The following is a 15,321-nucleotide window of genomic DNA, read 5'->3' as shown; positions in this document are numbered from 1 at the left end:
TGATGCTTCGCATACAGGTCCCAAAAGAGGACTACCATTTGCACAGAACAATACTTGACAATGGAGATAATTAAAAATGAAACTCTATCTTTAAAAAAAAACAAAAACACACACACACAAACCTAGATCAACTTTATTGCAGACATTTATTCAACTGACTTACAGTTTCTTGTCTAGTTTTTTTTCTAAATATCTGATATGTTAGATTTTCCCTGTTGCTGTTGAAATTTGTCCAAATGAAGGAAACGTGGGAGGTACTGATTATAATATAAAGACATGCTCAATCCATTTTGAAGATAGCAAGTGCACCAGTCTTTTTAATTTTTCAAAAGGATATTATATTTCTTAGGAACCTGTGTGAAAATCCTTTAAAAATATTCCCTTACATGTTTGTTTGTTTTTTCTTTTTTTAAAGTGAATGCCAAAGGATAGGTCTTGCATTTTCATGAAGTGCAAGCTCAATCTTCAGCATCCCCTTGCACTTTATTCTCTATCCTCAAGCAGGGGCGGACTGACCATTTGGAAACTCGGGCAATGCCCGAGGGCTCGGGGTCAGTAGGGGGCCCCATGAGATGCCCCTGGTACCTTTTTCATAGGGTTTTTTGAGTTTGGGCAAGGACATAGGGGCCCCATGATCCCTTATTGCCCGGGGGCCCAATGAGTTGTCAGTCCGCCCCTATCCTCAAGTATCTCTTTTAAAGTTGAGCTTTCAATACAGTTAATTTTTCCAAAGATCTAAACCTTATAGAGTGGACATTGTTGGCTGAACCTGTAAGAAGTCTTGCCAATTAGAGTTAGAATGATGCAGAAATTGCCATATGTCATATGATGACACCAGAAACACAATTTAAACTTGAACCTAACTATACAAATGAATATTGACGCAATTCATATGTTCTACCTTATTGCAGTCCCAAGAAAAGTTGTCCCAACTGCAGCTAGTACTCTTGTCACTCGTCTGGTGAATTTAAGGCCTTCAGAAGTGATGAAGGACTCTGTAACATTGTCTTGGACGGTGGAAGGAAAAGTGCCCTTTGACTGGATTGTACTGCAGTACAGAGAGCCCGAGGGAGGGATTCGAGAGCTTCAGATTTCAGGACAAGACACCAGCACCATCGTTCAGGGACTGCTACCATCTCAGAAGTATGAATTCACTGTGTATGGACTAAAGGGAAACAAGAGGAGCGAATCACTGTCCACTGAGGTCCAGACAGGTACTCCAAATATGAGACCACTGAATTAATTTATTACAACTAAAGCAAAGGAAATATTGTGCTGATGCACATAGCAACAAGACAGGTTTTCATTTTCTAATCTTCATTTAGGAAGATTTAAGAAAATGTAACTCAACCTTTTCCTCCATTTCTTAAGTGTGTCCTTGAGTCCTCTGTGGTTCCCTTAAAGCAAACAACTTTCCACCAAATATTCTATATAGCCAGTCATATCTGTTTATAGCTCCATTAATTGTCTCTTTTCAGCTATATATACACATTCAGTTCAGATAAAGTGTATGCCCAGTCATTTTTTAAAGTTTTAAGAGTAGGTAAGGGTTACAACCTTTGTAAAGTTTTTATTGTTATCTGGGTCTCCGCTTATGAGATTCACCCTCTTTATTTGCCCTGCTTAACACTGTCACCAAAACAGAAAATAATGGAAAATTCATCATTTTAGAATGGTCAAAGGGACAGCAGATGAGAGACAATCCTGCAATGAGGACACCTGATCAGATGACAACTGCCTAAAGCCAGCCATAGATGGACCAAATCCAGACCAGTTTACTAGGGACTGGGCGAGATCCGATCCATGTATGGGCAGGTTGGTTGTAATAAAGTGTATCCATCAATAGACTTCAGTACAACCAGCCTGTTAGATAGTTTGCATGCGATTACTGCCAGTTGCTATAGCCACTAGGTTCCCTATCGGTAGAACACAATAGCGCTGTTGGAGGGATTCCCCCATCAACACTGACTGTGTTAATAAGGGAATTGAGTGATTCCATGGTGGAAAGAAAGAAAACTGTATAGTCTATGGCTTACCTAAGAGTGGAAATAACCTCACTTTGTAGAGATTTCCTCTACCCAATGGATTTTCTGAAAGCAACCTTTAATGGGTAGAGCTGTCCCTCCCACAGCTCTGCTCTCTGCACAAGCTGTGTACAACACATTGATGATATATCCATTGTAACTACTGAGGAATATACTGTACAGTGTTTGAATGAAAGTTTCTCTTCCCGAAAGTTAGCTTTAAATAACACAAGTGAATGTTATTTCCAGATATGGTATGGCTGTGATATAACATGTTGCTTTTTTGAGAAGCACCTATTTAATTGTTTTTGTGAGTTTTAAATCTTCTACTTTATTTCTTTTAGGTTATCCTGAGACTGTTGGTCCTCCTGTTGTCACTGACCTCTATATCTCTCCTCGTGGTCCACATGCCATCCATCTCTCCTGGGAGGCTCCAGAGAGCTCTTTCCAGTCCTTCATTATCCGGTATAAAGTCCAAGGTCAGGATGAGCCACTGAACACTGTGACAGCTGATGGCATGGATAGGAACCTTCTTCTGTCTGGTCTACAACCTGACACCCTCTACACAGTCACATTACATGGTATCCGAGACGGGAATGAGCAAAGCAGTATGCAAAACACAGGAAGGACAGCACCTCTAGGTAGGATAAACAGTCCCCAGCTCACTTCTTCTACTAATATCATTGGTAAATTGATGATAATTGACTGGTTTGTAACTTTTTGTAGAGGGGAGTATTCCTCCCAGCAGCCAATCATATTCATGACTTTTTGTTTCTCTAAAGCAATCTTGAAATGAAAATAAACATCTCACTAGTTAGTGAAAAAAATACTCTTTATGCTCAGTTAGGGCCGGTCCACACTGGAACACACATGGTCCCGTACAGTCTTGCATGTTGTGGTTTTGCAGCCCATTCATTTCAATGGGCTGCCAAATGTACTTGAACACAGGAGTAGTAGTGGAAGCACTACTTTTTCAGACCACAGCACACAAAACCATATGGTACTGTAGTCCCATACTGTTTAATGGCCGCAAACATGCTGCATTTGTGAAATGCGTTTGGGGTTCCTTTAAAATGTTACTACAAAAACAACAGTAAAATCAGTCTGTATATGCAGTAAAGCATGCTTGTTATACTCATTGTGGAACCTAAGGGGTTAATCCTCCACATTGTGTAAAAAGGCCTGTCTTCTCTGATCCTCCCTTTCTTCTACTCTCCCCAATCCTTCTGTTGATAGTACTGAGCTCTAGTAGTCACTCTGCACATGCTCAGGTTAGTGTGTATGGCCAGAGAGTTTTTTTTCTTTGGGAGGACACGTGATCAGCACAGGGCCCATTAGCGCTGTCCAGATGGAGGGTCAGGAGTTATGCAGCCTCATAGGACAGTCAAAGGAGAATGAAAACTCCTCCTACAAGCTTTAACCAGTGCTCTGCTGGACACTGATAGAAGTCACAATACTGCTATATACTGCTGATGAGAAAAGGTATTTAGCCATTTATATTTACTAAAACAATTGCATTTCCATGTTGTGTGTACTGTGGGAGACCAGATATAGTGAATGCAGGGTCCTGGGCTTAGTAACACTTTAACAATTAATTGGCGCCCACGCGTATCTCGTAAGGTCAGTGAGTTAACTTGCAGCACTGGAAACGGAGATGCAATGCACCTTTCCCACACAACTTTCCTGTGTAAACAGGCCCTCAGAGTGTATCTAAAGTAAAAAAAAAATTGTATTTGCTTTATTTTGGGAAGATTGGTGACAGGCAGGGGCGGACTGACCATTTGGAAACTTGGGCACTGCCCGAGGGCCTGGGGTCAGTAGGGGATCCCATGAGATGCCCCTGGTACCTTTTTCATAGGCTTTTTTGAGTTGGGCAAGGACACAGGGGCCCCATGATCCCCTATTGCCCGGGGGCCCCATGAGTTGTCAGTCCGCCCCTGGTGACTGCTTATAACTTCTGTCAGTTTTTTTCTTTTGTCTTTGTCCCCACTACAGATATTGACCTTCTCTATATGTTCTTGTCATCATTGTCACCAGAACTAGAAGTGAGGGAATATCCAAACTGTACACATAATCTGCATTCAAAATTCTGACTTTTAGGAAATATCTGTAATAAACACTATTACACCAGACAGGAATATTTCTGAGATTTACAATACAAGACTTAAAAATTTTAGATTAATGATCTTTTTAACATTATTAATTAATTTTAATAATCTTGTTTCATGAAAGGAAAGACTGTGCCAGTAAAATATTTACAAAAAATGTATATGGACAAAATAGACACAAAATAAACAAGAATAGCAACATAAAAAAATAAAGGGGGAAGAACGTAGGAAAGGTTCTTAACAAGTTGTCTGACTTTTGAGTTCAGGTAGAGTTCTGAGATTTCGGAGTCTTTGGGCTCTCAAAATACAAGACTCGGCAGAGGTTTTTTGTTTTGATGATAAAAGAGAACTCTAGACTGCTGATATACTGTAGCTCCTTTTTGTCTGGTCCCCAAGGAAGGTGTTGATAGCATTGACCAATCAGGACATCTGAGGGGCGGCTGAGGGAATGTCAAGAAAGTAAAAAATGACTGTGCAGATGCCATTTCCTCAGATACCGTTTTCCAAGGCTCCATGTACACGGGACATTTGGAAAACACTTCTTAATGATGAAAACTGACTGCTGGAAAACATAGGTTAAAAAACGTCAGTTTAGCCGTGTTTGCATACCGCGTTTATGTGCGTTTGCAAGCGTTTTTTAAAGATAACATCAGGAGACCTTCCAAAATGCCCAGAATGCACTGAAAAACAGTTAATAATTAACTATTTCAGACATTTTGAGAGAAACAGAGAGAGCAGAAGCAGAGAGAGCAGTATGTGTTGAGATGACCTGTCTTTTCTGGTTGTATTCACTATGGATCCCATCATGAGCATAATGTGGCACGTTCTACCATTTTATCCTTCATGCAAAACCTGGAACTGACTGCGCTGGTGTACCGGGTCCATTTGAATATATGGAAAACGCTTTGCATGCATTTCTGATGATGAAAAAAGGCTCAGGACAGCATTTGGATATGGAACAGTTAAAAAACGCTTCTAAATGCAAACGCGCGTTTACAAGCATTTGCCGTTTGAAACGCTGATAAAATCTACTCCTGAACACAAGTTTGGTGCATTAAAAAAACCAACTGTAAACTCAACTGTCTGTAAACGACTGTAAACGACGATGTGTACATGGACACATAGGAAAACATTAGGGAGAGTTCAGGGGCTGCTGAAAAAACACAGAAAAGCTCCTGAAGGTCAGTTTATCAGCTGCAGTGTACATGAGCCCTAAATATACTGCACTTTATAAGACTGAGGTGTTTAGACGTAAAATGATAGTAGTGGTCTTCTACATGCAGTGGAATAATTGGTATTTAACCATATTTAATTACATCAGAGGTTAGGGATTATATACAGATTGTATTGATCTAAATTCAGAGATATTCAGCCAGGAAATGTGGAATCTTCATTCCACTACTTGCTAAAACATTTACGATATGTTATAAACCTGCTAATGAGCTGTTGGCTTAGAGCAATGTTGGCTTAATGAATGTAATTACTTAAGCCTGGAAGCTGGAATGTTCAAAGATGGCTATTAAAGAGAAATCTGTTCCTCCAGACTTGCCCTAATAGTATTCTGATGGCTTTAATAGTTTGTATAACCCAGGCCTGGATAAACATAAAATAGGCCTCATTAGCAGATCCTGGTTATCAATGTTCTGCTGATTAATGTTACTGCAGCATCCTCAAGGGCAATTCCTGAGGCTGAATAGAACTTCTTTTGAAGTGAAATGTTTACTCAATTTAAAGTTGTCTATCGTAATGGAATCAAGATCTCTGCAGTCCATGGGTATATGGAATATGCCAATTCTTTGCTGACCCTACCAGACAAAAATTTCACTCTAAGGCTACATTCACACTAGCGTTGTGTGCAGGCGGCAGAGAGGCGTTTGGGTGCGTTTTTACCGCTTCCCAAACGCCTCTGCCAATTCTGCACATTACAGCACATGGTGCTGTTCTAACGGGAGCATTTGCGTCGCGGCAAAACGGACGCCTCTGGTCGAGTCAGGGCTCGTTCACACTTGACTGTTTTACCAACGCTTTCCAAACGCCCCTATAGTGTTTGGCAAGCATTTGTCCGGCGTTTGCGGAGTGTTTTTTAACACTCGGCAAACGCTCCGCAAACCCCGCATGCGCGGTTTAGCGGAAGTTGCTAGGCGTTTGCCGAGCGTTAATAACGCCCCACAAATGCCTATAATGTAGTTTGAGTGGTGTTACCGCTCTGCAAACGCCCCGCAACCGCACCGCAAATGCCAGCCGGGCGTTTGCGGAGCAGCACCATAGACGAGAATAGAAGGCTTCAAAGCCTCCTGACTCGACCAGAGGCGTCCGTTTTGCCGCAACGCGACGCAATGCAAACGCTCCCGTTAGAACAGCACCATGTGCTGTAATGTGCAGAATTGGCAGAGGCATTTGGGAAGCGGTAAAAACGCTTCCCAAATGCCTCTCTGCCGCCTGCACACAACGCTAGTGTGAACGTAGCCTTAGGAGGCTTTGAAGCCTCCTATTCTCGTCTATGGTGCCGCTCCGCAAACACCCGGCCGGCATTTGCACTGCGGTTGCGACGCGGTTGCAGGGCGTTTGCGGAGCGGTAACACCACTCAAACTGCATTATAGGCGTTTGTGGGCCGTTATTAACGCTCGGCAAATGCCTAGCAACCGCCGCTAAACCGCGCATGCGGCGTTTGCGGAGCGTTAAAAAACGCTCCGCAAACGCCGGACCAACGCTTGCCAAACGCTATAGGGGCGTTTGGCAAGCGTTGGTAAAACAGCCAAGTGTGAACGAGCCCTAACTTGTGTCCCAAACTGGTGAATTTAAACTGACTACGGGAGCCTCTGTGTTTTTTTTATTCATTTTTTGGGAGGTGCCCTGATCTTATTACTGGGACAGTAACAATTCTGTAACTCTACTGTAGGTTTGCACCTGAGAAGGTAGGAATCGCAGATGTTCCTGTACCCGCAACCGCCTGCTGCCAAATTGCACTGTTCTGTAGAGACATGCGGGACTGCCATGCATTCTTAATGACACCCCCACGCATCTCAACACGCAGCATGTTTGCAGATGCGGGAACCACTGGGAATTCGCATTTTGGAAATGGTGCAGGCACCTTTTTTTTGTGGGAAATGCAGGCACAGCAGCCTATTCAAATGAATGGGCTGCTATGCCCACACAAACACAGGTCACAAACCTACTCAAGTGTGAATCTAGCCTTCTGTATTTTGTAGAGATTTCCACTCACTTCTCACTTGTATCTACATAGAAGTGAAGAAAAATCTTCTCCCATGGAACACAGATGTCAAAATAACTGGTAGGGGGTTTAACTGGCTTTAGATACACATTTATTAGAAAATTTTTCAGAAGGGGTCATATTTTTCTCATTGCAGATCTGGAATCTCCAAAAAACCTACAATTCAGCAATGTGCAGGAGAAATCAGCCATTGTCACTTGGGATCCACCAAGTCCTGACACAACCACCTTTAAAGTGTCATATGAGCCAACTGATGGAGGTAATACTCTCTATTCCTTTTTCATTAAATAGACATCACCCCACTAATCTGCAACCATTTCTGAGTTTCTGAAATTTCTATTAGGCTATTTAATTTACTTAATCATATGGAAAGCTTCTAAACTCAATATTGTGGGAATAGGGATCCAGCCATCCTAAAGGAAACCCAATCACTAAAATCTCATATAATTTTTAACATACCAATGTGGTTTCAAAAGCAATTTTCAGTCTCTTACAAATCTGCAGCTTTCATTAAAATAATATGATGTGATGCGGTGACAATGCTTAATCCCTATCTCCCAAATGCTGTACTGTGTTGTCACTCTCTCAAATGAACTTTCTATGAAGCCTATAAACGCCCATGCTGACACACATTACTCAGGTATGTTCTGCCACTTTTACTACCAAAAAACAGGTCCAGTGGAGCACATGCAAAAGCTGGTGAAAATCAAAAAAGGATGAATAAATGTGAAATTTTTTGAAAGAAAAAAAGGCAAAGTGCTTTAGCAAATTAAATGTCATTAGGGTTCAGATCTCTTTTGAGCTTCCTGTTTTATTTTATAACTTTATTCTACTACAGGAGAACCAGAAAGTGTCAGTGTGGTTGGAACCAGTACAACACTGAAAAGACTAACTCCAGGAACGCAGTATGAGGTTACCGTTGTTTCAGTTCGAGGTTTTGAGGAAAGCTCACCATTGGCTGGTTCTTTCACCACAGGTGCTTCTTATATGGCTATGCTGTGGTCTGAAAAGACCATTCAGATTTTATTTTCAAGTTACTAGTAGTTTTTTCTAATCTTGAGTTTTGTCTCATAGCTGGTGGTGGCCCCCGCTCTTTGCGTGCTCATGATGTGACAGAAGTGTCAGCTCTTCTGCGTTGGGAAGCACCCACAGGACCTGTGGATCAGTATTTAGTAACCTACAGAGCAGAGAACAGTAAGAAAAATTTATATTTCTGTTTTGTCAAAATATATCTGAAGATTTAGGGTGTAGATTTAGCATGTGCTGCTGAACACCAAGAAGTCAGGGCCAAAGTCTAACCATTACACCACTAAAATTCCAACTGTGAACGGTGAACACTGTGCCCAAAAAGACAAGGAGGGTAAAGAACTAGTCACCAGTATTGCCTGCTGTCTTTCTGCTACTGATCTTGTCCCTGTTACTGACTTACCATGCCTGATACTGCTCTCTATCTCTGTGTGAAGGCAGCCATCTTGGTAAAGGCAGGGCTTCATCATGCCAAAAATTCTCCACTAATGACTGGTAATTGGTGGGGTAAAATTTAAGAAGCAGCAGGAGAGGTGGAGAGAATGCATATCCACAGAACGAATAAAACTAAAGAAGAGAGATCCTTGCCATGTAGGTCCCCATGTACATCTTCCTCTCCAGCAAGGAGAATAGTGAGCAGCACAATAGTGACACCACCATATCTTGATCCAGATCTGATAATACTAGCTTAGAGGCAGCAGTGCCCTGGATCTCACAGTGCAGATGTACAGCTATGAGGATACAGAACAGGGGTGCCTATGCACAGGAAGCACTCTGCAATTTTTTACCATAAATTCAAAACAAAAGGTACATTTTTTCATTGTAAATGGTTGCAGGGTGGTTGTGTTGTGGCCCCATTCTCTTGAATGGCTCAATTTTGGTGGCAGAACTGCCCTCCAAACATAACAGGGAATATCATTTTTTCGGAGGCATGTGTACAATCCCGTCTGGCTGCATTAACTGTCTACTTTTAACACCCTCCTCCCAACCACAATGGTCAACAACCCCTTACTGTTTTATAAATATGTCCCTAAACTCCATTTTATAATGGGTCTGAAGATAATCCTGAAAAAGGCCACATGTAACAATAAAGGGAATTTTAGGATTAGTTTCACCTCTGTGGTATATCCATTATGACCTTTGTCAATGATAATTGAACACCAGTCTCCTATATGTCTTAGATCCATCCTACCTCTTATACAGATGTCCATTATTTTCTTGCAGTTCCACTGATCACCGTACCGGTTCCTGGAGACAGAACTGAGCTTCCTCTCTCTGGCTTACATCCCCATACACAGTACTTTGTAAGCGTGCAAAGTACTCATGGATCCATAACCAGTGCTCCATCGTCCACCTCCTTCACCACTAGTAAGCTGGAATTTACCATTCTCATACAGAACACTTTGGAGTTGATTTACTAAAGGCAATTAAACTGTGCACTTTGCAAAGTGCAATTGCACTCTGCAAGTGCAGTTGCTCCAGACCTTAGTAAATGAGCAGAAGCTCTGCTGACTTCCATCATCCAATCATGTACAAGAAAAAATGCCGTTCTTTATTTTCCTTGCATGTGATTGGGTATTCTATTTCCTAAGCTCTGTAGCAACTGCACTTGCAGAGTGCAACTGTACTTTGCAAAGTGCACAGTCTATTTGTCTATAGTAAATCAGCCCCTTTGTGTTCCCTGGTTTCTTTTAATTTGTGCATGCCCCCTCAAAGAACAACTTTCTTCAATTTACTTACAGTATGTAAGGGACGGATCTCTTGCAGTGTGTGTGTTAGTGTTGCTGTTATAGAGACAGGCATTGTGTGCAAGTGTTCTGTGTGAAACAATGGCGCTACTGCTCCACCCTATTTGTTAGGGATCCGGGTATGACCAGAAATGTGTGGACTGACACAGGGAAACGCAGACTTCAGGTATAGTGTGAATAAGACAATTTATTAAGACTAAATAAAACATAAACGCAGTGCAAGGCTAAATAAAAACACAGTGCAAACAAACCAACCCAAACCTCCAACAGATAACAATAGAAACAATACTAAGCGTAGTCGGGCAGGCCGGGTCGGTAGCAAACGGTCAGGCAGGGCACAAGGAGTAGGCGGAAGAGTAGTCAGGAATAGCCGAGGTCAGGACAGGCGGAGTTCATGCAGAGTCAGGGATCGAAGCAGAATCTGGATCAGGCAGAAAGCAGACAGGATGCAGGTACAGGGGCCCATGGGAAACATACACCAAAGCCCTGATCACAGACCTGGCCATTCCTTAAATACACCTGTTGTAATCAGCTTCAGGTGATGGCTCATTGCAGGAGTGAGCCTCTGGTTGCTGAGAGCACCCGCTGGCCAGCCCTGGTACTGCAGCCCACAAGGCAGGTGAATCCCACCACCACTGGCAAGTCCATTCCTGACACTATTCAATGTGGTAAAACAGATCTCCAGGCTAAACAAGTATTGTCTTTAAAACTATGTGTATTCTTACTTAAACCTTGTTCTTCTTTTGTATTTCTTTTAGATCTGTGGAATAATCAAACATTAGACATCTCTTTCACTTTTCAGGATTTTCCTCTAATAAAGACCAATCACTGCTGCTCCCTTTCCTTGTACAGGGTGACTGGTCTTGTCTCGACCCCCTCCTATAGTTTTCTGCAGGCAGCCAGTAATGCCCGTAGCGTAAAAAAAAGAAAAGAAGTAGCGCTGGGCAGGCATGACTAGGCCTAGAGTGGGAAGGAAGACTAGAAAGGGTTAAGTCAGTGCCAGAGGGTTTGAAATTATATAGGTGGGAACTGGTTGGTAGAGAGAGAGCGTGGGTGGTGTCTTTGGCACCTTTGGGTGGGGTGTCCTGGGTGGGGGACAGTCAGTCGGAGCTGGACGTTGGTGAGTGACCACTTTCTGGACCCCTCCCACAGGTCTGCTCTCTGCATAGACTATGTACAGCGCAAAGATGATGTCATAGCGCTGCCACTGCCCTATACCTCAACTCACTAAGTTACAGGCTGCTGCATACACCACAAATGTGTTCCCACATCAAAAAATAAAGGAAGATCTAGAATCGTGCCATGCTACTCACAATATAACTTATCACCTCAATATCCTTCAAATAATAACTGAAAAGTTAAAAAAAAATCAAAAATAGATTGTACCAAAATATAACTATGATATGTCAGTGCTCAGGGTGACAAAAATAAATGCAAAACTAGCCTGTGAATACATTACAACACATAAATTCATAAAATTCCAAATATATTTGTGACTCAGCAAAGACACAATAAAAAGTGCAATTAATAATAACACACTGCTCAACAAAATTAAAGGAACACTTTAATCAGAGTATAGCATCAAGTCAATGAAATGCCTGAGATATTGATCTGTAAGTTAAATAGTAGACGGGGTTGTTAATCATTTTCAGTTGCTTTGGTGTTAATGAAATTAACAACATTTGCTCTAGATGGGCAACGATGAGATGACCTCCAAACAAACTACTGAGTACCATTATGAGTTCCTGCAATGAAATTTCAGCTAAATGTACTAGCCTGCTGCATCATTTTTTCACTTTGATTTTCAGTGTGTTTTTGAATTCAGTCTTCTGTAGGTTGATCATTTTCATTTCCATCAAATGATAGGGCATCCTTATGTTCCAAAAACATTACCCATATCAGTATAGATATTCAACATAATATGTTTCCCCGTTGAGAACTGATGTGTTTTCAAAGTGTTCCTTCAATTTTTTTGAGCAGTGTAAGTCCAAATAACTTGATGTGCTTTTACCTCTGTGTTCACTCCACAATCATGCATGCTCTTGGCCATGATATACAGCACTCCAAAAGACAGTGTTCCACCAACATCCAAATTGCTCACTTACCTTAAGATTAGACCTCTATAAATATAAAAGTCTAAACAAACTTTATCCAATAAGTATGGTTTCTCATCCATTGATCCTACAAACTGGTGTTCAAGATGGAATGCAGGTTCCTCTAAATCACAGATGTCCTGCTGCAGGTGACTGTAAGCAGTACTCGAAAGAGGAAAATTGCCCAGTAGTATAGTAATGTTTATTAATTAGGTTATAAAGCATAAAATGACACTCACATATTAAAAAAAGAGTCTCAGACTCTATGAAAGGTTCCCTGAAGAAGTCACTTAAGCAGTGACCCACCGCATGGGGCGGCAGTGGTGCTGTCTTTTCTAGTCCAGAGCCAAAACCGGAAGTCGGTATTGTACCGCAGTTCTTAACGGTTTCTTAGAGTCTGAAACCTTTTTTCTTTTTTCCAAAAAAACGTTTTATTGAAGTATGAAAGGTAAACAAATGATAGACAGATACGGATCGCAGTCCGTGCAAAGTTTCTAGTACGTTCTCCCGTAACGCAGACGGGATCAAGACAATATATTAATTTGTAGAACATCAGAGGACGGAGTTCCACAGTAAGGCAAAAGTGATAGACGTAACCATAGCAATACTGACAGTAGCATGTACTTTAGATAATTATGGTATACACTAGGCTCTATGTAAGGAAAGTATACATAAGCGGATTCTGAAGTGGTCGTCAAAAGTATCCTCTCAAGGCATCTATGACATATATTTCCATCTCAAAAAAAATGTGGGTTACTGTTGTAGAATATTGTTACATCTGTATAGCTATGGGTGTTCCGTACCGAATGAGAATAATAGCTAATTAGACTATGAGAAAAGAGGGTGTAAATGAGAGAAAGAAAAGAAAAGAAAGAGAGGAGCGTGGGGATGGAGGAAGAATATGAGATGAGATATCAAAATGAGGTGGGAGGAGACGCACATGACAAATAGAAGGGGGGAATGGGGAGAGAGAGATGGAGAGAAAAAAAAAAAAAAAAGGAGAGGGGGGGGAAGTGGTTGGATGATGAGGTTCATATTTAAATAAGCATAACCAAACCAGTTACATCTATTCGTAACAGCCTGGCTGTATCTAATTCATCTTTTTAATTAGCGATATAATTCAGTGAATGACCGTTAATGGAGTTATTGCCGAGGTGAAAGTTCTAGAGGCCTTCGGTGTCTCCAAATCTTTCTCGTTCAATCCCTCAGCAAGCCAAGGTAAGTATCAGTAGTTTGGAAGTGGGTCCAACAAGCCCAAGTCTTCCTGAATCGCTCGGGGTGATCTTTTGCCACTGAGATCAGTTCCTCCATTTCAGCAATCCTCTGGATCCTAAGAATCCACTCTCGTACGGTGGGAATATAGGCTGATCGCCAATGAACAGGGATACACTGCTTTGCCGCATTTAACATGTGTAATGCAAGGGACTTACGGTAAATCCTCACCGGAAGGGAGGAGTGATGGAGTAGACATTGTGCTGGTGTAAAGTCTAGGGTGTAAGTGGTTACTTGTCTAATGATGTCCAAAATTTGTCTCCAGAAGGGCTGCAACAGCGGGCATTCCCACCATATATGGAGAAGAGTACCATTTGCCTGGGAGCATCGCCAGCATAAATCTGGCACTTTAGGATCAAATTTATGAATCACAGATGGAACTCTATACCATCTGGAAAAAACTTTGTAGTTGCTTTCTTGTGTAGAAACACATATGGAACCTTTATGCATGTGATCGTAAATGTGGTTCCATTCCTCAGGTGAGATTGAAATTTCTAGATCATGCTGCCAGGCTGCACAGGCCTTCAGTGAGTGAGATGTATTGGAACTTTCCAATAGGGAATATAATTTGGATATTACATGCCTCTGTGGGAGATCTGTAAAGCAGAGTTTTTCGAAAGCAGTAAGCGGTCTTGAATAATCCTTTAGATGTGGGGAGTTACGTAGAAAATGGTGGATTTGTCTATACATCCAAGGCGTTAAGGTAAGGGCTGGCCACGCCTTTGTAATGTCTTCTCTAGATCGGAGCTTAGAATCTTTGAGAAATTGACGTACTGTTAGGTTATCTTCCCGTCTATACCCAGCGAGAAAGGTCGTAGACATCCCTGGAATAAAGTCCGGGTTCAATTTGATCGGAGTGAAAGGGCTCGGAGAGGAAGAAAGTACTTTTTCCTGAAACACTTGCGCGCTACATCGTAAAGTGGGACCTATAAGTGGGTGCATCCGAAATTCAGAAGGGACATGGGCGGTTTTCAGCCATGGGGAGGTGGAAAGTGGTATCTTCGAAAAATCAGCCTCCAAACCGACCCAGATCTTATGAATGTGATTCGTGGTCCAGTCTACTAATCTGGCTAGGTGGCAAGACCTGTAGTAACGAGAAATATCCGGTAATCCAATACCTCCATTCTTCTTGGACATAGTGAGTTGGGTGAAGCTGATTCTTGGGCGTTTATTATACCAAAGAAAAGAGGAGCAGAGCGTTTTATATGACTGAAAGAATGAATTTGGTAATTGAATTGGTATTGTTTGTAGTAAATATAATATTCTGGGGAGCACGTTCATCTTAAGTATGGCTGCTCTACCAAACCAAGAGAACCAAGGTTTATTCCACATCTGAAGGTCTTTGGAAATGTTACGTAAGAGGGGTAGAAAATTTGTTGCATATAGTTCGGTAAGATGGGATGGTAGTTGGATACCTAAATAAGTGATAGTTTCTCGTTGCCAGGTAAAGGGAAAATTTGATGTCGCTTGTTTAACCACCTCCGGTTTTAATGATACATTAAGCGCTTGGGATTTAGAAAAGTTAATTTTGAAGTTAGCCAAATACTGAAATAATTTGAAATCCTGTAACAAATTAGGTATCATGATATGAGGATCTGTCAGGAAACCTTTTTTCATGCTCTATTGCACAGCACAGCCAGGTTTATGACAACACTTACAGTTACAGAATATCCATAGTGTCCGCTCTCCACCTCTAACCTACTGACTAGACAAGGAAAGAGCGGCAGCAGATTGATGAGCTGATTCCCTTGCTCACTCTGCTTTCTCCTCCTATCAGCATGTTCATTGTCAATACATTTGTGCGCATCACACCTGAT

General features: G+C 41.7%; 1 protein-coding gene across 2 annotated transcripts in view; it reads left to right on the top strand.

Moving 5' to 3' along the window:
- The window catches only part of TNXB (tenascin XB), a 205,408-nt gene that overhangs the window by 148,357 nt on the left and 41,730 nt on the right, over positions 1 to 15,321 (top strand). For both annotated transcript variants that reach the window (XM_089693391.1, XM_089693392.1), the window contains 6 exons: positions 912 to 1,214; positions 2,369 to 2,665; positions 7,502 to 7,624; positions 8,204 to 8,341; positions 8,440 to 8,559; positions 9,616 to 9,759. In XM_089693391.1, coding sequence (XP_089549517.1) covers positions 912 to 1,214; positions 2,369 to 2,665; positions 7,502 to 7,624; positions 8,204 to 8,341; positions 8,440 to 8,559; positions 9,616 to 9,759 — 1,125 coding nt within the window. The remainder of the gene's footprint in view (positions 1 to 911; positions 1,215 to 2,368; positions 2,666 to 7,501; positions 7,625 to 8,203; positions 8,342 to 8,439; positions 8,560 to 9,615; positions 9,760 to 15,321) is intronic.

This window comes from Staurois parvus, unplaced genomic scaffold, assembly GCF_062004578.1.
Source record: "Staurois parvus isolate SC_StPar_1 unplaced genomic scaffold, SC_StPar_1.0 ptg000631l, whole genome shotgun sequence".
In the NCBI taxonomy this organism is placed as follows: domain Eukaryota; kingdom Metazoa; phylum Chordata; class Amphibia; order Anura; family Ranidae; genus Staurois; species Staurois parvus.
Note: the sequence above shows the minus strand (reverse complement) of the source record. Positions and strands in the feature narration are given on the sequence as shown.